This window comes from Electrophorus electricus, chromosome 25, assembly GCF_013358815.1.
Source record: "Electrophorus electricus isolate fEleEle1 chromosome 25, fEleEle1.pri, whole genome shotgun sequence".
NCBI classification, from domain to species: domain Eukaryota; kingdom Metazoa; phylum Chordata; class Actinopteri; order Gymnotiformes; family Gymnotidae; genus Electrophorus; species Electrophorus electricus.
In genome coordinates, this window is record NC_049559.1 from 5,038,346 (window position 1) to 5,060,508 (window position 22,163).

The window sequence follows — 22,163 nt, forward strand, 5'->3', positions numbered from 1 at the left end:
ATATTAAAATAAAAAACAATTAACTAATAAAAACTAAAAGTAATGTTCTACAGAAAGCAAAAACAAAATTAAAACTACATACTCTAAAAATGAATTAAAACAAAACTGAAATAAACAAAACTAAATAAAAATGAACTAATTAAAATTTAAAACAACCCTGAACTATGCATAATTTACATTGCTCATATTCTCAATTGTACAAATGTAATGTAAGTGTACATGAAGTCCATTGCTTACCTTTATTTGCTATATGTGTGGGCAACTTTTATTTGTTTTAGTTATTTTAATGGATTTTATGTTGATACCTCAACCAAGGCAAATTCCTTGTATGTCCTCAGGTGAAAGCAGTCTGTGTATGCCAAGCCAGGAATCAAAACTGCACTCTTATATATGCTTCAAAGAAAAGAAATGAAGACCCAACAAAATATGGCCTGGTGTGTCTGTAGACGGCAAGTGCTATCAAACACAAAATATGTCTGGCTTTATAGATCTTGGAGGTTACAATGATGAGACCAGTGTTGCAGCTGAGAACTTTGTGTTCATGGTATTGGGGTCAATAGAAGTCTCCAACTGTCTACTTTTTTACAAGCACACTGACACCAGACTTCCAAAAAAGCTTACTGGAGCATGCCTTGGATGCAGTGCATGAAAGAGTCACCAACCTAATTTGTGACAATAGATGGACATGTGTTTAATATCAGTATGCATACCAAACTTGGGTGCCATGCTTGCTTGCCATGTACTTTTTAGTGAAGATTTCTGATTATGGACTTGCCATATGCTAAATGTGACCCAAACATGCTGCAGGCTTATAGTCCTATTGGAAGTCTTGCAGGAAAAGTAGACCAGTGTTATATTTGCTTTCTAAATGATGTATAAGAGAAAGAGGATCTTCATGCTACAAACCAATACTACTAACATATAACATTTATAAATAACAATTTACAGCAGGAATGTTGTAAATGTTTTAAACTAACTGAAGCATTTTGCCCTCGGGCACTGGCCAAAGTTCACTAATCACTGGCCAAAGTTCACTAATCACTGGCCAAAGTGTTTACTCTCCGGTGACTCCAATGTTCAGTTCCATGTTCAATGGTGTTTTGTCCTTGTTGTTGTTCCCAATGTTTTTCTGCTCTTCAGCTTTGTTGTTACGCTTTCCAGGTCTCAGATTAGTTATATGATAACAGAGATAAGTCAGAGTGTTTACATAATATGTACCAGTCAGCATCTATCATGCTTGGTAGTTTAGACTTTTCCCAATTAGTGTAGTATATTTGTGTTTATGTGTGTATTAATGAGTTATGTTCTTTTTAAATGTTTGTATTGATAAAAGGTACCCTGTGACTGGCATTGTCATAAACAATGACACCTTGACCCTGATGATTCCAGAACTGCTTCAGCTGCACCAATATATCTGCACATATCACTTCAGCCAGGACCACTTGGAGCTGCTGTTTAATTCCATCTGACCATCAGGTAGGATCTATTTGCATCATGATGGACTATTTCAAACCATGCAAACGCTACACAGGGTTTTGTTTGGACATGCAAATACACTAAACCCATACACGCATAGCTCAAGCCACTAAAATATGCTCGTAATTATAGCAAGTAACTAGTATATTACTAGTAACTAGTAACTACTAGTAAATAAACACAGTTATCATTTACCACATACGTTAAGGTTATGTATAAAACGTTTTAAGTAAATATACATTTTAGCTGTATATACATTTAGATTGTTCATATCAGAAAGGTTACATCATAATCATTATGCACATTTTACAGTATTAAAAAAAAAACTTTACATATGGGGTTGTCAGTTTGACATGAAAATATATTGACCACTATATTTGTGTGTACAAATACACACACACACACACACACACACACACACACACACACACACACACACACACACACACACACACACACACACACACGAAATTCAAGTTTTGAGATTTGGACAAAAATGGGAGGGAGTATATTTTTAGGTTGGCATAAACAGTAACGAATGAAAGACAAATTACTTTCACACTGTAATTAATTGAAATAAAAATATTATAAACATTTGAGAAACATATATTGCAATTTTCTATAGTTTAACCCCATACAGGTTGACAGCAGTGGGCATTACTGTCAACTTAATCTCAGCACACCTGTCCTTCATCTACTTCAGTCGCTGAGAAGTTCACCTGTCACAAGCTACTTTGAGCTCCATTGTTCATGCACTCAAGGTGGTGCAGCATCATGGCTGGGGAAAGGCCCTGGAGGTCAGCATTTTCCTTCCTGGCTTGCCAGTGCCACATCCGACCGCCTGCTTTCAGATGCCTTTGATGTTTCCTGAACAACAGCGTCATGTACTGTACATTGCATTACTGAAGGAATTATGGCCATACAAGTGAACATTGCTGTATATACAGGTGTGTGTGTGTGTGTTACCTGTACCTGCACTCCGCTTTCCCATCCCTTCTGTGTTGTTTCTCTCCTCTCTGCCTCACACTCCTACCTGCCTCCTCTTCACTCTTTTCCACCAGGCTGGCCTCAAGCAGATGGTCTCCCCCTATATGGGTCGGGTTCTGCTCAAGGTTTCTTCCTGCTAAAAGGGGAGTTTTCCCTGCCACTGCTGCCTTAGGCATGCTTGGAGGGGATTGAAGCTTGGCTTCTATGATGGGAAGTTTTTTTGTTTTTTTTTTTAAATAACACTATATCAGTAAAATAATTTTGAACTGAATGGGATTGACTGATTACTTCTTAGGACATCAGTCCAGCAATTTGCTTCAGAAGTCAGTAGGAAATAATCCCCAAAGACATACTGCTGTAAAAACCAGTATTTGGCACTTTGCCAAAATTGCCTAACCTAATGAATATTGCATTATACTCATATTTCAGTAACTTCCATGAAGTAATGTCAATACATTTATGTAAAGTTAAATAATTTTAATGTTATAGTATTACTGACAGACATGAGATAAACGGATTTTTTTGCCGCAAAGAACAATCTCCTCAACTTGACCCCCTTGCCTGACACTCATTTTTCCTTGTCTCCTGCCACTCCCTCATCTCCTGTTCCATCTTTTCCTTCCTGTTTCCCTCACTCTTCTTTCTTCCCATTCTCTGCACACTTCCCTGTCTTTCTTCTTTCTCCCCTCTCTCTCCAGTGCCCCTCTTTCATCTTCTCCCCCTCTCCTCCTAGGTTGTGGGTCCATGGGCAGATGAGTCCACTAGGGCAGACAAACATAGGGATGACCTTAATCCAGGGACGGCCAAATACATTTGCATGATTAGCCTTGGATACGATAAAAACGAGAGGAATTCCTCTTGAAGAGCACTACTTCTTAACCAGAGTTATGTGATGTGACAAATCCAGTTCCAATGGGTCTGCCATCCAGGGAGCTCACTTAACACTGGTGACAAGATGACTATTGATCCCCAGATCTCTTACTAGATCCAGCAGCTCCAGAATCTATCAAGGCTGTAACGACAGTCAAAGTCTTCTTGGAGTACTTCTGTCTTAATTATCTAGAAGTTTGCAGGATGAAAGAACTGAGCTGCTGTTTTATTGAGGGGTCTCTACGGCATGTCTTCTGTGAGTGTCCCCTCTGTTTCTATGGAGCAAATAGTGCAATCATGTAGAATGTGCCCCAACTCCCCACAATATAAACATAATCCGAGATGGTATCTCTGCCTCCTCTCTTGGATGCTGATATGCAAACTGTCAATCTGCATCTCCTCTGCTCTGTATTGTGGAGGAGGAGTGAGATCATGTTGTCTTTTAGCTGTTTCTCTCTCCTTCAATAGGTGATCAAGACAAATGGAAAGTGTGATAATTTCCTCCAGAGATTTAACCTCATCCCAAAAGGATAATTCTGTGAGTAGCTCAGCCCTAAGTCCATATCGATAGGTGGTGGTTAAAGCCGCCTTGCTCCACCCACTACTCGCCACTATAGTAAGAAATTCCAAAGCGTAATCCGCATCTGATAGCGAACCCTGTTTTAAACTGTATAATATTTCTCCACTAGCTTTCCCTTCTAAGGGTGAATTGACTGGTGATCTCCTCCTTCCATACTGCATTGGTCCATTTGATAGCTCTCCCACTTAAACAGGGGAATGATGAGTGAGATACAAGCAGTGTCAGAACATGGAAGCTGATGGGCAAAATACAGCAAACATTGGAGCAAAAATCCCCTGCAGCGCGTGGGATCACCTTGATACTTATTTGACAAAGCCAAGCGGAAAGGAGAAGGACTGGTTATTGCGGAAGGGAGAGACACAATGCTAGTCCAGACTGATGTGCCTCCTCAGGACACACCTTTTTGATTCTTGGAAAATATATGGACATCTGGATTGAGGGAGCATTCACAGTTAATTGACATTAACATTATCCATTTGGACAAGCAGCCAGTATTAATTAGCAGCTATATACAGCATGCTAAACTTGACAACACTGCTGTAGTCTAACATTACCTTGGGTATCCTAATTAGCTAGCTAGGTTGCTTACATGCTTGCTAATAACCTTTTTGAAGAGATTGGTCTCTCCAATTGACAACTCAATATTAAGATAGACTAACTTCTCAGAATGCATTATTTGAATGCATTAGAGCAGGACAATGAAGGTCTGAGTGAATCAATGCGCTGTGCAGAGCTCTACAATAAAATTAGGTTTACCCATCTTAAATATAGAAAAGCAATATGTCAAGTAATATAGAAACGTACTGATATTTTGGTGGGCCACCACAAATAGATTAATGTATGGGGATCACTGCATAATGGCTCCCTGAGACATCAGCGACACTCGGCTCTGCGGCCCACAAACCTTTGTAAGTTAGAGCAGCAGCATTACAGCACCAACATCTAAGCATCAACATGTACCTTAATTCTCAATTTCAATGAACTACAAGATCTGCACCATTTATTTAATTCTAAAATTGTTTTCCTGTATAAAAAATAATAATTTTACTGTAGAAGTCCCGAAAACATTCTAAAAGGTTATTCTAAAGGGATTTTAATGAAAACTCTGTTTCACCTGCTGTAACTTTCACAATTCTAGGTACGAATAGATAGCTAGCACCTTGGAATGTAAGTAGGCATTACTTCTCTTAAGTACTCAGGTGCAAAGCTATTTATAGCTTTATATGTCAGTAGCAAAATTTTGTAATCAATACGAAATTTGATGGGTAGTCAATATAGTATTGAAAATACTGGATTAATATGGTCAAAATTTCTGGTTCTTGTAAGAACTCTAACTTCCACATTCTTGACTAACTGAATCTTGTTTAGACTTACTTGAACTTTCAGTTAACAAATTATTACAGTAGTCCAATGTTTGGCATCATATGTGGATAATTTAGTTTTTAGTTGTGCAATATTTTAAAGGTGAAAGAAGACTATCTAGTAATATTACCTATATGTTCATTAAAGGACAGGTCAGGATTGATTGAGCTTTTTCATAGTTGTGCCTGGTAACACAGAAGGGCTCTCAAGGAGTGGACTGTCTTCCATCCCATCCCTACATTCCATCCCATCCTTACATTCCATCCCATCCCTACATTCTGGGGTCACAGTTTCCTCTCTGGAGCTGTATTCCTACTCTCTGCAGCAAGTCTGCTGTCTCATTGCAGGTCCTTTGCAGCACAGAGGAGGTCCTCTCCAGCCCCCAATAAGGAATTCTGGATCCCATTGATTTTTTTTCTCCATCTTGTATTCCTCCTCTCATCTTGTTCTTTATGCTTGTGCAGCATCATTATCCACTTGTTTTATTATTACAACTTCTGGAATTAGTATCCTTCACATACAAGTTCATCATCTGATTCTATTTTCTTTATTTCAATTAATATCCAAACTTGTGTGATAGTGTTTTCATGATATATGGTGTTACTCACCACGTTTGCTGTCATTTTTCTCACTGTCATCCAGAAAATAGTGTTTTTCCTGATGTTATTTCTTATTCTTCCTCATCCTACTTGATCTCATATTCTGTATTTGTCTTTCAAAAATACTCCCCTCCCTTGTTTGTGTCTTAGTCTTTCACTTTTGCTATTTTGTTTCTGTGTCCCCTATGAACTGGTTCCCATTTATTATATGATCTCCGATTATTTTCATCAGTCAAATGAAAAGGTTTTTTGAAAGATCACTGTACCAAGCATACAACCCATAACTGATCAAACTCTAAAGTTGCCTGAAAAGGCAGAAACACGAGTTTCTAATAAATTCCATGCACTATGAGCCTTCACAAAAAAAATTAACCTGTGCTGTACGCTGGAACAAGTCTCCAAGCTGAGAAAGAGATAGTTTGAGAGACTGCCTTTGTTCTTGTTAGGATATGTAAGTATTTCCTGTCTTTATCCCCCAGGTTTTCCCCTCTGCATGCTGTGTTAAGAGAAAGTTAAGCGAAAGTTAAGAGTGGAGAGCAGAAATTTCTTTAAACAATCTTTTTCAGCCTGCTTAAATTTGGAGCCTAGGAGCTCCCTTTAGGTCAACCTTCCTCTGCCTCTCACTAGACAAATAACACATGATAAGACCTCTTGAAAAGGCTTTTCATGTTTCCCATAGCAGGGATGGCTCCTGTGTATAAGATTTTTACCTGGGGTTGAAAGAGAGTCAAAGTCAAGTCAAATTTATTTTTGGGCAGTGGTATTTATTTGTGGGGAATGGTAGCCTACAGCCAAGTTCCACTGTTGGGTCTCTGAGCAAGACCCTTAACCCTTAGTTGCTCAAGTTGTATTCAATCATAATTGTAAGTTGCTTTGGATAAAAGTGTCAGCTAAATACCATAAATGTAAATTTATATTGTGCTTCTTACAATAGCTGTTGCCACAAGGCAGCTTTGCGTTGAATCTTTATGTCCAAGTCCACGCCCCCAGTGAGTAAACCAAGGGCGACAGTTTGACCGTTTGCCTAGAGGAGATTTGTCCATAATTGGGTTTAAATTAAATTCTCCTTCAATTAAATTATTCACAATGTTGAGATTCTCTAATTTAGAGAATGCAGTAGTTATAAAGTCAACAGGAAGACAATAAATATTCATAATAGTGATTTCTACAGTACACCTCTCACAATTAAGTAACTTCCTCCAATATCCAGTGAAGGATTTGTCATTTCTCAGGCCCCTAGCAAAATTAGGTCTGGGGGCGCGAATCAAAGACATTTTTATTTTTTAACAGTCAGAACTGAACCATCCAGGTTTATTTTACTTAATTTCTTTTTTGGGCATCGCTGGGAGGCTAGTGTTTCATGTTTGCATTCAAGAGTCCTGATTAGCTAACTTGCATATTGCAGTATCTCTTTCAATTTGAGCAATGAAAGAATTAATCTGTTTAGTCATTTAAACATTTTTTTCATCCAACCACTTGTGGTGAGCAGGGGGCCCCCTGGTCTCTGCGGCCCTATGCATTTGTATGTTGTTTTTCACTGCCACTGCCTATATCTTGCATACAATGTAGGAGCTTAAACAGCAGATTTTTCATTCCCCTACTCCTTGAAGTAAATGAAGAAAATAATTGTTGAAATCGAATAAAAGTTTGTCCTTCTCCCAACCCAAAGAGAATTATAGTGACAGAGCTCTCTAAGGGTTCTGTACCCCTAAAACAAAGAGGCACTGGGATTATTATAACCCACATAGCCTTTTTTTTTTAAGGTTCATCTTAAAGTGTAGTCCACATCAATAAAGTGTACTTGTAACATTGAGCCTGACATTGCAAGCCTGACATTACAGCTATACAGTTACAAAGCCCTAAACCTAAATCCCTCCGACTTGCACGTTATCAGCACATCAACTCATGCAACACAGTGCTTGTTGGGTTATGGAACATCTTGATGGAGTAAGTGACTATGAATGAGGTAGTAGACATTTGCCTCTGGTTCATGCTGACTACACTCAGATATTTCTTCCACCCCATCAAACTGTTTGTGTTTGTGAATAACTGTTGAGAAATTCTGAAAGATTATCACAATAGCATTTCCACATTTCAGCGCTTGATTCTTCTAACCCAACTCCTATGATACATTCATCACATGCTGCGTAATTGTGAAATCTGATAAATGTGAAATCTCATAAACACAGATCATGGTCCCTGAGTACACTCTCTTTGCTTTTAATTGGACTGTCATTGTTTCAGCGCTCATAGCTTCAGATCATTATCCTTACCCCTCTCTGGGACTACAACAGTTCATATATTCTTAATTCTCCCTCTGTTCTGTAAATCATCAGCATGTTTATTCAGATCAAACACGTGCCTCTCCAGTTCTCTCAGTTTGCCCTCAGTGGCATTCATTAGGTCTTTCAATGCCAAAATTCTTGACTCAGAATCTGTGATCTGCTTTTCATTACTGTTGAGTTCCTCACAGTGCATTTGTAGGAGTTGTGATGATTGGTCTAGCTTTTCACCAATAGCTTTGAAAATGTTAGCTGTGATCTTCCTAACCAAATGATGACGTGCTAATGCAAAGTTCTAGGTAGCAAGTTCTAGGTTTCTCTTGCGTGACATGTCAGTCTATCTCAAAAAATATGTTGTTGATGCTTGTAGACTACAAAGTTGTGGAAGTTCATGAAAACATTAGAGCTGTAGGGTAAATTCAGATGTCAGCAATTTGACACACCAGATCACCCAGACACAATTGCCCTTCAAGCTGCCTTTTTGACAACCCCCACTGTAACAATCACATTATTCCAGGCACAGGGGTTACAGTTTCACAAAGTAATTTATGAAAAATGAATAAAAATGAAAAATGTTTTTTGATGTTCTGAACAATGCTTACCTGCACAAGCTTCTTTTGCTGCCATTGTTGTCTTCATGTCAAATAAATTTACCTCATACGAGACAGCTAGGTCCATTGACACTTGAAAGTTGTTTAAAGGTACTTTATCTTATTTGGCTATTATGAAGCAAGTGCTTTCATGTGAGGGTGTTGTCATGAACTTGATTCACAAGTCTGAGGTAGTAAGGTTGTAAAATATATGCTATACAAATACAATGTCATGCTTTCAAATATGATAATATTAAAATAATGTAATGTAATAAAATATAATATATATATATATATATATAATATTATATAATATGTTTTCAAATATAATAATAATAAATATAAATAATTTCATTCAAATTAATTTACTAGTATCTGTCATGATTAGTCCCTCCCAGCTTCCATGTTCAGTATTTTCCCTGTCTTGTTTTTTTAGTTCCATTCCCTAGTTTAGTTTTCTCCGTCCCTCGTTTGATTTTCTACACCTGTCCCTCGTATAGTTGATTGTATTTAAGACCTGCCTTGTTCCCTTACTTTTTGCTGTTCATTGTGATTGCTTATTGACACTGTGTGTACATGTATATTTGAATCATTATGTTTGTTAAGTTCGTACTCCATGCCTTTGTGTTTCTTAGCCCCGAATTTTCCTAGCGTCTTTTGTTATAGTCTGATTCCCCTGTTTGCCTCTCTGTATTTTTGTTTTACTCATGTATCCACATACTCTCTGTGTTGGCTCTATGCCCTTGGACTGCCCTAGCGACTCTGATCTTGGATTTGCCCTGAATAAATCTCGCTCTGCTCTGCACGTGTCCACTTCCTATCCACTCAACGTTACACTATCCTTGTTGAGCTGCATGCCTCCTTCCTGACAAAATCATTAATCCAAGCTATTCTGAAGGCAGTTCTGCCTTGGAGGCAGAATGAACATAATTGGTTATCAATCAATGCAATGTCAGCATACTACAGCAATCAGTTGCGCTCACAGCTAAAGTTATTAGGGCACACTATTAGAATAATTGGTGTCAAAACACTTTTTAGTATAAAATGGTGGCTAACATCATATATGAACAGAAATACCAGTTATCACGGTATTCCAGACACCCAGCCTGAGGGACACTTTCACTGTTACACATATACTCTCACACACACATACTTTGCACCTTCCCTGCTCTCAAACTCCCGATTACTAATTACCTGCACCTGCGCTTTGTTTGCCTCTTTGTTACGTCCTATTATTTAAGAGCAAAAGAATGCTTGTCCAGTGCTGTGTGTTATTCTTTGCTACTGCCTTCAGACGCCAGGAGTGTTGCTGCCAGACTGTTACTGGTGCCTCGAGATCTACTGCCAGCCTTGTTTAAGGAAGGTGATGGATGGAAGACCACCTTTAGCACAGCCTCAGGAGACTGTGTACCTAGTTCTGCTATACGGCTTTGCCACAGCACCTTTTGTGTTTCAGGCATACATAAATGTCTGCAATGACTGACATACTGCATGGACAGGGGCTCCATCTGAGGTGGTCCCCAGCAATGAGTGACATACTGCATGGACAGGGGCTCCATCTGAGGTGGTCCCCAGCAATGAGTGACATACTGCATGGACAGGGGCTCCATCTGAGGTGGTCCCCAGCAATGAGTGACATACTGCATGGACAGGGGCTCCATCTGAGGTGGTCCCCAGCAATGAGTGACATACTGCATGGACAGGGGCTCCATCTGAGGTGGTCCCCAGCAATGAGTGACATACTGCATGGACAGGGGCTCTGTTTTAAGTGGACCCCGTCACTGACTGAGGCTTTCATTATGCTGAAGGCAGACTTCACTGGTGCTTTCTTTCTTTTGCTTTGGCCAGCTTTCTGCTGTGCTCTTTTGTTTTGTTCACTATGGAGAATAAAGACACTCCAAATCTGCACTTGCATCTTATCTTCTTCCCTCCCTGCGCACATACTGAGACTGCTGTCACGTCATGGCAACATTTACAAGGTAGCATGCATTGGTTGCAATTCTACCATGAGGCAAAAAATTACACTTTTTTTTGCAATGCCAACAAGTAAAAATGGAGTCTTATTTAAAAAAAAAACCCAGAAACAATAAAAACATGCCCTGTCTCAGATATAGCACAACATTAAGACTGCCAGCAAGCTCTCAAGCCATTCTTAGCATTTAATGGTAGTTTGCCAGCACAACTCTTTGCTACCTAGCTAAGTAAATGCATAAAGAAGATACAGCATTATAGAATAGTTCACTTGCAGGTAGTTTTCCAAGAAACCAAAACCATATAGAAAGGTTTGATTTAAAATCAACAGCAAAGCCACAATTAGAATAGGCTACAATTAATGTAGTGCACATAAAACATACTGAGAATGTGCATAATTTTCTAAAGTTAAGTTCTGCCTATTTGTTATTTTGAATTGCATTTGTTATGGTCTGAAACAATTAGGTTTGCTATGGCTGTCTATTACCTATTCCTCCTATATATATAATGGCTGCAAAAATGCCAGAGGGTGTCTGTGAGAGATTCCTCAATGAATGGGGGTGAGTGGCGCTAAACAGTGAAAGACAAGAAATTAAAATCATTTGTCACTACTTGGCCAGCATATTCTTTTAATTTTGCATAGCAGAAATATGCATTACACTGAAAATAGCATAGAAAACTAACCCTAACCTGTATATTTCCTTTTTTCTACAGCAAACAGGTTTTGGGTAGTAGCTAGCATTTCTGCTACTCCAGCATATGCACACCAAACAATCAGCACTTAGTAGCAGAAATGGTATCATCTTACTGCACAAAACCCATTTGCTGTAGAAAATACATTGTATACTTTTAGCAATGGAAAAAACAAAACCATTCAAGATTTTGGTATCAGCACTATGCCAGTCCAAAACTGGTATCTATTTACATTGTTGCACAGCTGGGCTTATATTTACTCTGTAGGTTTTAATTCAGCACAGGTGATTTTGCTGTGTACCTTTGCAATGACATAGAATGGGGGGAATCACACCATGAACATGGAGCAAAAATATAAAAAGAAACTGTGGGATGTTATCAAGACAGCTGGGACCAACATCCCTAAACAATCCAAACTCTATAATTTATACCTAACAGACATTTATGTCTTTTCAAGTTAATCGTAAATGCTCAGGTCAATGCTGCAAAGTCATTCCTCTTTCACGGAGCATAAGCAGCAAAATATCACACTATAAAAGTGGGCTTTAAAACATAAAACCTAACGTTATTATTATTATTATTATTATTATTATTAATATTTCTTTACTCATGTGTAGCCACAAGATGTTCATTATTAGTAATAACATTATTATTATACAATTTAAACAATTTTACATTATAAGTGGGTCATTTGAAACCACTTTATAAATAGTTTCTCATTCATACTCGACAATTAAATATGACTTCTTTGTTTGAAAAAAACCTGTTTCCACTCTTGCTTTACTGAGCTTTTCCCCATCACCTCCCTCCCAGGTTTTAGAAACTGAAGTTCCTGTTAAAAACAGTTAATGAGCAACTTATTCTGTGTTATTTTTAGCCCATAATGGCACAATTGCTGGTCAGTTTTTGCATTTAAGAAGGTTTACATTTTATCTTCCCATTTAAATCTTCCCATATGAAATTATAAAAGTATCATACAAAACTACCATATTCATTTTCCCAGTCTAAAAATATTACTCTTGCATGAGTTATGGCTCCACTAATGTATACATTATGGCATCATAATGTCATAAGGGGGCAGGAGTGGACACTTCTGGAAGATTGTGACGACTCCAAAACCCTCCCCACAGAATGTCACCCAAGAAGATATAACCATCCATCCATACACATTTAGCCTGGACTACCCTGGACTACCCTGGACTTCCCTGGACTTCCCTGGACTACTAGCTTGGTGACCCTCTGTAGGTCTTCTCTAGCTTTGGCAACTTTAGAGGTACAATGAATACAATAGGAACAGAGATAATAGCCTTTATTGTGGCCACAGCAGGCTGGGTGCTGGTATCCTCCACTATACCAACAGACTACTGGAAAGTATCTTCAATTGATGGCACAGTTATTACCACAGCTACCTACTGGTCCAACCTCTGGAAGACATGTGTGACTGATTCAACTGGAGTTTCCAACTGCAAAGACTTTCCTTCCATGCTCGCTCTGGACGGTCAGACAGCTCCCCCTCACCCACCCCCCACCCCCCGTCAAAGCCTGTATGTATGTATACATGTGTGTCTGAGAAAGAGAGACAGAGTCAGAAAGAGACATAGAAGAGACAAAGAAAAGCTAAAAGTGACAGAAAAGGATAGTGCATAAACAGACAGGAAGGGAAGGCAGTAGAGAATGGGTATGAATATATGTGTTGTGTTTGTGTGTGTGTGTGTGTGTGTGTGTGTGTGTGTGTGTGTGTTTGTGAAAGAGAGAGAGAGAGAAATAATTTTTTAAATGGCAATATATTTGACTTCCTTTGTTTGATTTAACATTTCATCATTAGTGAAAGTCTTTACCTTTGAAATTTTCACAGTGAATAGTATCCTAACAATGGTTTACAATTTTACCTTGGTTTGCTGTCACTGGTTTTGCCATCTTTTGTCCTATCTTGCAACTATCTAATTTTAAGGTTATTATGTCTGGGAACTGTTATGTGCTCTCAAGGCCCCTGATAGATTAGTATAATTCACAAGTTTGGTTGAGGAAACAAATTGACCCCAACCTGTTAATATTTAGCTGCAGTTCTCAGAAATGGACTCCGTGGACATAATTTTTCCACAAGCTCCAAGTAATTTTGCTCATACCTGTTTGAGATTATTAACTAACGAGCTTTTATTTGCCCATAAATCAGGTCTCAAATATCAGTTAAAAACACAACTGTGAACATTTAGCCATGCCAAGCTTCACTTACTTGCTTTGTTAAAATGGGACCATCCGATGTTAACCTCTGTTGAATTCGTTGAGAAACCTTTTCTGAGCAATATACTGAACTTGAACCCTCACACTTTCTTAGATACACTGGTGAGATTTTTGGTATTGCTACATGCACATTAGAAGAGCTCCAACTGTTCATTTCTTCTTTCTCCAAGTTCTACCCAGCTCTTGAGTATAGATGGACTAGAGCACATCCTGGCATGAAAGTAACCTTTTTGGATGTTTCAGTGAAGTTTGCAATTTCTTGTTTAAATACCACCATCTATTATAAACCTACAGACTCTCTTTCCTATTTACAATACAATGTTTCACATTCCTAGACCTGCAAAAATTATATCCTTTCCTCATAGCTACTTAGACTTTCCTCACAATGCATTTGCAGTGAAAATGAAGACTTCCTTCTGTAAAGTATGGAAATGTTCAAATCTTCAAAACTGTGGGTTTCCTGGGGAAGGCAGCATGCCTTTGTTCGTGTTTTACCTGTTCAGAGAGTGGACACACTGACCTATAAACAATCAGCTGTTAAGACAAGAATTCCTTTGGTGCTTACTTATCATCCTAAAAATAAACCATAGCTGATATTAAACACTTCAGAATCCTCCAGGACAATGCAGAGACCACATCATTTTTTAAAGATCCTCCTCCACTAATATCCTACAGATGAGACATCAATGTCATGCTCATCAAGAGTGACATAAATAACCACTCAGATAATAACTGTGGTATTGCAGCCTGCAGCCACTCTAGATGTGCTACAAGTAAATTTATTAACACAGCCAATAAAATAACTGGCATAAAAGGATCAATTGTCATCATCCATTCCTCCTCATGCATTATTGCCTGAATTGTCTACTGTATAACTCACTCATGATATAGTCATCTTTATATTGGAGAAACCAAGAGAAAGCTTGTTGATCGGTTTGTAGAACACCTGCAGACCATCAGAATGAAAAATTTGTCATTTTCAGTGGCAAGGCATTTTAATACTAATGGACATTCCATTAATGACATATCTGTTTGCATTGCAATTGTTGTTATGACAACAATGAAATTAGGAAACTCAAATAAAAATAACTGATCTAGGAAGGAATGTTATGATTTAAGCATGTACATTTTCATATATAAACTGGTTCCTTTCATATATAAACCTCCTACTAATTGACAAGCACTTTACTTACACCACTGATGACGGACGTCTGTCCGAAGCATCCTGTTTCTCTGAAAACCTTGTGTACTTCATTACTATCTCAACACCTCTGCAGTACACTGCAGTTACTCACCATGTTGTGATGCTGTGGTCTGCTCTCAGGTTCAACAACCACTGAGCATTGTTGTTGTGTGATGCCTCCTTCTCGCATATGCTTTTCCAGTAGTCTTCAATCTCTGGTTTTGGTGGGTCTGTTCTCATGCTGTTACCCTACCATGAAGAGTACACTTTGGATGGCTCATGGGAGCACATCCTTTTGATTTTCCTGGCTTCTCTTTCTCTTGCGTACCTCCTTAGGTAGGCAGCCAGATCTTTATCAGCAATCTCCCTGAATAGGATCCAGTAACCATCATGCTAGCAGACATGCAAGAAAGGGTCTCAAGTATGAAGAGCTGGAGAGCACCAGGACATGACATGGTCCACACCTACTGGCTGAAGAAGCTAACTGCACTTCATTAATTCCTGGCAGCACAAATGACCAGATGCTAACAGATGGAACACACCTTGAATGGTTATCTAAAGGCTGAAGAGTCCTGATCCTGAAGGTATCCAACTACCCATCCAACTACTGGCCGATAACATGCCTCTGTACAACATGGAAGCTCCTGTCAGGCATTATTACAGCTAAGAAAAGTAAGCACATGGCTCATTGCATAAGTAGGGCTCAGAAAGGCATTGGCAAGAACACCAGAGGAGCCAAGCACCAGTTGCTGGTGGATAAAACAGTCACTCGAGACTATAAGACCAGACAGACCAACTTGTGCACTGCCTGGATTGATTACAAGAAAGTGTGTGATTCAATGCCCCACACATGAATCCTGGAATGATTGAGGCTGTATAACATCAACAGGACTCTAAGAGCCTCCATCAAGAATTCAGTGGGGCTATGAAAAACAACACTAGAGGCCAACTTCAGACCAATAGCATGAGTCACCATCGAGTGCGGGATTTACCAAGGAGCTACCCTGTCCCCACTGCTATTCTGCATAGGCCTGAACCCCTTCATTGAGATAATCACCAAGAGAGGCTACAGACAATGGCTATGGAATGGAGTAACCACCAGCCACCTCCTGTTCATGGATGACATCAAGCTGTATGCCAGAAGTGAATGAGACATAGACTCGCTAATCCATTTCACCAGGATACACAGCAATGACATTGGAATGTCATTCAGACTAGCTAAGTGTGGTTGTATTGTTAAGAAGATGGAAGGTGGCTAGAGCAGAGGGGATAGCACTATGAGAAGGTAATATAACAGAGTTTGAGGGCAGCTACAAGTACCTTGGAATCTCACAGGTAAATGTGAATCATGAACAGGCCACAAGGAAAGCAGCTAGAGCCAAATACTTACAAAGAGTGAGGCAAGTCCTGCGAAGTCAGATGAATGGGAGAAACAAGATCCGAGCTGTCAACACCTATCAACACCTATCAACACCTGTGCCCTGCCAGTCATCAGATACACCACTGGCATAATAAGCTGGCCTAAGGAAGAGATAGAATGCATGGAGGGTTTCCTCCCAAATCCAGCACTCTGAGACTGTACACTAAGAAGGAGGATAAGTGAGCATCAGTGCCATTATTCAGGAAGAAACAGCCAAGATCCAGGAATATACCAGGATAATGCCACGTAGTAACAAAGTGCTTAGTGAGTACGTTAGTGAGCCAAGATACTACGCAGGACTCTCATGCTCCCAGGCCTCTGGTAGAGGACCCAAATTTGAAGGAAAATGACTGCCCAGAGGGCAAGTAGGGAATTAAAAAATCTGCGTATCTCTCTCTTTTTCTTTCTCTCTCTCTCTCTCTCTCACTTAAGTGTGTGTGTGTGTGTGTGTGTGTGTGTGTGTGTGTGTGTATATATATATATATATATACACACACACACACACACACACACACTTAAGTCATAACCACCTGCCTAATATTGTGTATATTACTACATACTGAACTCTTTTTTTTTTTTAAACCATTCCTGAACAATTTTTGCTGTGTGTCATGGCACATTATGCTCCTGAAAGAGGCCACTGCCATTAGGGAATACTGTAGTCATGAAGGGGTATACTTGGTCTGTAACGATCTTTAGGTAGGTTGTGTCTGAGTAACATTTACTTGAACAGCCAGGACCTGTGGTTTCCCAGCATAACGTTGCATCACTCTGTCCTGGACAGCTTGCCTTTAACCCAACGTGCATCCTTGTGGTATCTTTTCCTGAGATAAACAATGCAAGCATACCCAGCTGTCCACATTATTCAAAAGAAAATGCGATTCATCATACCAAGATACTTTCTGCCATTGGTCCAGTTCTGATGCTCACGTGTCCATTGTAGCGGTTGTGATGATGGACAGGTGTTGGCATGGGCACTCTGACCTAGGTAGCCCCATGTGCAGCAACTGTTGCAATTCCTTTCTATCAGAGGCAGCATTAGCTTTGTCAGCAACTTGAGCTCTTTGGGATTAGACCAGATCAACTTCAAGGACTGTTCGCTTGCTGCCTAATATATCCCACCCATTGACAGGTGTCATTGTAACAAAATAATCAATGTTTTTCACTTCAGCTGTCAATGGTTGTAATGTTATAGCAAATTGGTGTGTATTTATCATCACACTACACACGCATACACACAAACACACACACACACAATAAAGACAACTAGATACAATTTCTGGTTTAAAACTGAGGTTACCTATGATCAATCCCAGGGTCTGGGAAGAATTTATGTCTATACAGTTATATCAGACAGTATTAAATATACCTTCACAAATCCATACATGGATGGGAGTAAGCATGGTTTGGAAGTATCACAGTATAAGATTGGTGTTTCATTATGTGCATTATTTGCAATATAATGTAGCTTAATATTGCAAGACTTTAAAAATCTTCAAGTTGTACTGAGAAGTATATTGGTAAATGAGGCAGCCATGCTGAGAAAGGGCATGATGATTTAAGACATGCAAATCAAGATTCTTTGTTGGCACATAACAGGCCTGCTGATATTTATATTCAGTACTGCTCTGTATGTACACAAAGAAACTACAGTAATAAAAGCACGTATGATACATGGACAGCATCAGAGACTATATATTGGGGCACAATAGGAACAGCTATATGGCTAAATAATTGCAGTCTGTATATTACAAGCAGAAGAATGAGTCACTGAAAATGTACAGCTCACTGAACACCATCATTAACTAAACTGTTTACCCAAACAGCAAATCATTGTGCTGCTAAGTTTATACTTAGCAAGGTTCAAGGTGAATGGCAAAAGACTGCCGTTGGTCATCATAAATTAATACAAAACTACTAGATAATGTTATGGTGCCTAGCTGCCAGCATCCTCCATCTGGCGGCACTAGCGTACACATGGCCTTTTGTTTATGTTCAACTTTTATATTGTGCTTTTCTGTTGCATGTGTTGGATGTTGTTTTTATGCCACAGGTGTTGAGCCTCATTTGCTATGTCACTTGTGTATCATTATGTCACTATTTGTGTTTATATGACTGTCAGTCATTCATTTTACGTTAACTTTCTTTAGTTCCTTTTTGTGCATGTTTATGTACTGTTACGTTTCATTAAACTCTTCAGTTGGTAACTTGCATTTGCTTCTTACCTTTTTTTCACATTCTACACCCATGACAGAATGACTGGCTGTTTCGGAAGCAGCAGTTTTTGTCTTTGATCACCTGCAACTTGTGTTGGCTCTTCTTCCCCCTAAGTGGATTCTTTTGCCTGACTGGTATTGGAGTGCTCTCTGGAGCTTGTGAGGGGCTCATTTTGCCACGGAGCTCTCCATATAGACATGGAAGCCCTGGAACACACCAGGAGGCATGAGGCATCCTTCAGTTGGAGACTTGCAATTGCATTCTTCCTTTTTGCACGTTCTATGCCCATGACAATATCCTGATATGCTCTGGGTTCTTATGATTTTTTTCTGCTGCAATTACTAATACAACATCCAAGTTCAAGCTCAATATTTATTGTCAAACATAACATGTATGTTCCACATACATATTACAAAAGTAAAATTATTCTTGATGATATAATTGCTGTACAACTTTAAAAAATCATCTGATACTTTTATTTGAAATATGTACAGTTTGTTAAAATGTTATTATGGTGCAATGGGCAAATTCTTCAATAAAATGATTTAATTTGCCATCCTTCACTACTAAATAAATTGTGGTTTCAATTTTATACTTTTAAGGACCTATTATCCTTTTGTTGTTCTGCTGTTTATTTTTATACAATTGTATCTGCATTTATATAATTTGGTAGAATTTTTTTTTTACATTTCTGCTTCTGTACCATACTATAATGAAAATGAATTTGGAAATAAATTTGGGAGATGAAAAATCCTCTCTTTTTGCCATAGGTTATATCCAGGTATGCCGAGGCCTGATGATTTCAGCTGTTTGTCTTGGTTTCTTTGCAACTGGCTGTGCGCTGGTTGGAATGAAATGTACTAAAATTGGAGGAAGTGATCAAGTCAAGGCCAGGATTGCATGCTTTGCTGGATTCCAATTTTTTGTCAGTGGTGAGTAATTTTTCATTACCTCGCCAATGTAATGTAAGGAAGACTCCTGAAATATACTTGTGTTGTAGCTTTGAGCTGTAATTGTCCAAATGAAGATGGTATACAACATTGAACTCTTCTCATTTTAGCAATTATACCATGGCTAAAATTTGGTTATTTTAGCCATGGTATAATGATGATATATAATAATTTCTCAGGCTCTTTATTAGAACCAGACTATATGGTTGCTATGAGCTGTAATTATCCAAATGAAGATGGTATACAACTTTAAACTCTTCTCATTTTAACCCGGTTTATGTTGTGACAGGTCTGTGCTCTTTGACTGCCTGCTCCCTGTATGCCCACAGGATCACTTCTGAGTTCTTCGACCCTATGTTTATGGCACAGAAGTAGGTTCACAATAATACAAACAAAGAACACTAATGTGTTGTCACCTGAGGTTATTATTATGTTATTACTACTATGGTTCTCCTCAGGTATGAACTTGGGGCAGCCTTGTTCATTGGTTGGGGGGGATCTGCACTCTGCATTCTGGGAGGAATTGTATTCTTCTTGTCACTGTCTGATGGCATCAGCAAAAGGTAATACAGACAACAAACACAGAGGAAATACAGAGGAAAGTCTGAATCTCATCATAACCCCTCTTCTTCCTTCCTGTAGCTCAAGCCAAGCTGACAAGAGACGGTATCTTTATAGTGCAGCCTCTTATGTCTCTTCTCCTGGCAAGATGCACAACCAATCAGCCAATGGTAGAAGACTCCCTGCTGAGTTCAGCAGCACATCACAACAGTTTGATAAAAATGCTTATGTATGATGGACAAAAAGAGGATGAAATGTTAGCCACATTCACTGTGAGAACAACTCAGTTTTATATAGCACTCAAATAATGGATGTAGTGGGACACAGACACAGAGACATGACTTCCAAAGCCTCCAATGTGCAAAAATAGTCAAGCTCTCTGTCTCCACACACACACACACACACACACACACACACACACACACACACACACACACACACCCACTCATGTATAAATTTATACATACAGAAGTCGTTCATCAGCTGTGCAAGCAATGTGCTTCCTATTTCTCTGGAAACATTGTGTACTTCACTCAAATGTTTAGTACTTCTGCATTTTACTAAGCACACTGCAGTTATCTCAAGAATCTAGAATCTTTCTTAAAACAAATGTATACTATTACTAGATGGCAGTGTTGATCCATCTCACTTGCCCTCTAGTACTCTTTGTCTAAACTGAGATGCATCTGGCATTTATTCCACCTGACTGCCATCGCTGAAGATGATTAGTAGCTGCAATTTTTTCGGCACTGGGGAAAGCCAGTCTCTGGGTGCCTGCTTTATCCTTGGCATTATTAAGATTCTATTTTCACTAATGCTTTTGGAATACTCTTTTGAGTCATTTGGATGGACTGTTTTTCTGTGCTTTTTATATTTAATAATACGTATATGTTAATTTGTGCCTTCCCCCAATTTTCTTTCTTTATATAATATATTGAAATTACCATATGTGAATGTGACAGTTTGTTGTGCAATTAACTGACACTTGCCCTTTATAAAAAATGAATGACTAAATTATTTAAAGATTTTGTTAAATTTTGTTAAAGGTTTTGTTATCCATATCGTAATACATCATCAACAACAACAATAACAACAAAATATATCACCATTGGTATACAGACATCGAATGGTGTCTAATCACTACTGAACCACAGCTCAAAATTCAGATGGCCATTAGATACATTCTTAATAGATACTATCTTGTCTCTGACAAGACACAACTGCAACTCACCAATAAACATTGCAGAAGAGTGTCCTATCCTTTTTGTTAAGAACTAAACTGTTACAGTAACTAGCTAGCAGAAATAACTTTGTGGCATGGGAATAAATATTATCATTTAAAAATATGAATGTTTCTGAGAATGGGTCCTGGATACAGACATTTTACTAATCAAAAGAACCTCTCGCATCCTCAATAAAACGCTGCAAGTAGACAAATGCAACTCAGTTATAAAAAAAATTCTTTCACCATTTTTATACCTAACCACTGCATTTAGAGTTCAGGACAATCAGCAGAAAGTAATGAAAATAGTTTATCCACAATTAAATATCTAGCATTAAAAAAACTCGACTAGTTACAAATCAGCCACTAAAGACCCCACTTCTCTATAAAAGAAGTCTCTTACATAAATGAACTACTAAAGGTCCTGTCACAGCATTCCTGTGCATATCAGGTCTGGGCTTTGACTTCTAAAAGTTGATTATGAAACTTTAAATGTAACCACCTTCTGTCATTGTGTTCTTGACAGTCTTATTGGTTTTCCAAAGAGCACACAGTAGGCCATGCTTATCTCTTTTATGATAAGGTTTGGATTGAGGAGGAATGTGAATGACACTGTCTGCCATGTATCAGAGACTTCTCTAACGTTCTGAGATTACACTCCCCAATGACTCCTACACTGTTGAGACTGAAGTTTTTTTTCTGTTGTTAGTATGTTATATTATGCATAAATGTTATGAATTAAATAGAAAAATAGTAAAGGTTGGTCAGATTGGCCTAAAACACTGTTTCTGTGATAATGTTTTATGTTATTTTAACTGAGCCCCACAAACGTAGACATCTTTCTACACTGTTAGAAATCTTTAATTTTGTCACTTTTAATAAGTACAGTGTAAGGGTTCAGGCCAGGACTGGCAATCTGCTAGGCTGGGTTAGCCACACCTGTGCTCTGGGGTAATCAG

The 22,163-nt window shown here is 38.7% G+C and overlaps 1 protein-coding gene across 23 annotated transcripts in view; it reads left to right on the forward strand.

The window, feature by feature from the left end:
• LOC113585667 (claudin-10-like) overlaps positions 1-22,163 on the forward strand; it is a 38,375-nt gene that overhangs the window by 3,429 nt on the left and 12,783 nt on the right. For 4 of the 23 annotated variants that reach the window (XM_027023309.2, XM_027023311.2, XM_027023312.2 and 1 more), the window contains 6 exons: positions 339-434; positions 1,334-1,476; positions 19,242-19,403; positions 19,711-19,792; positions 19,880-19,984; positions 20,064-20,152. The exons of 1 other annotated variant lie outside the window; for it this stretch is intronic. In XM_027023309.2, the coding sequence (XP_026879110.1) occupies positions 19,268-19,403; positions 19,711-19,792; positions 19,880-19,984; positions 20,064-20,152 (412 nt within the window). In that variant the 5' untranslated portion in view covers positions 339-434; positions 1,334-1,476; positions 19,242-19,267. Of the gene's footprint in view, positions 1-338; positions 435-1,333; positions 1,477-2,101; positions 2,424-2,537; positions 3,156-3,196; positions 3,590-3,801; positions 3,872-10,040; positions 10,629-12,620; positions 12,909-19,241; positions 19,404-19,710; positions 19,793-19,879; positions 19,985-20,063; positions 21,958-22,163 lie in introns of those variants that run through there. 18 more of the 23 variants (XM_027023306.2, XM_027023307.1, XM_027023305.2 and 15 more) reach the window with 16 other exon arrangements.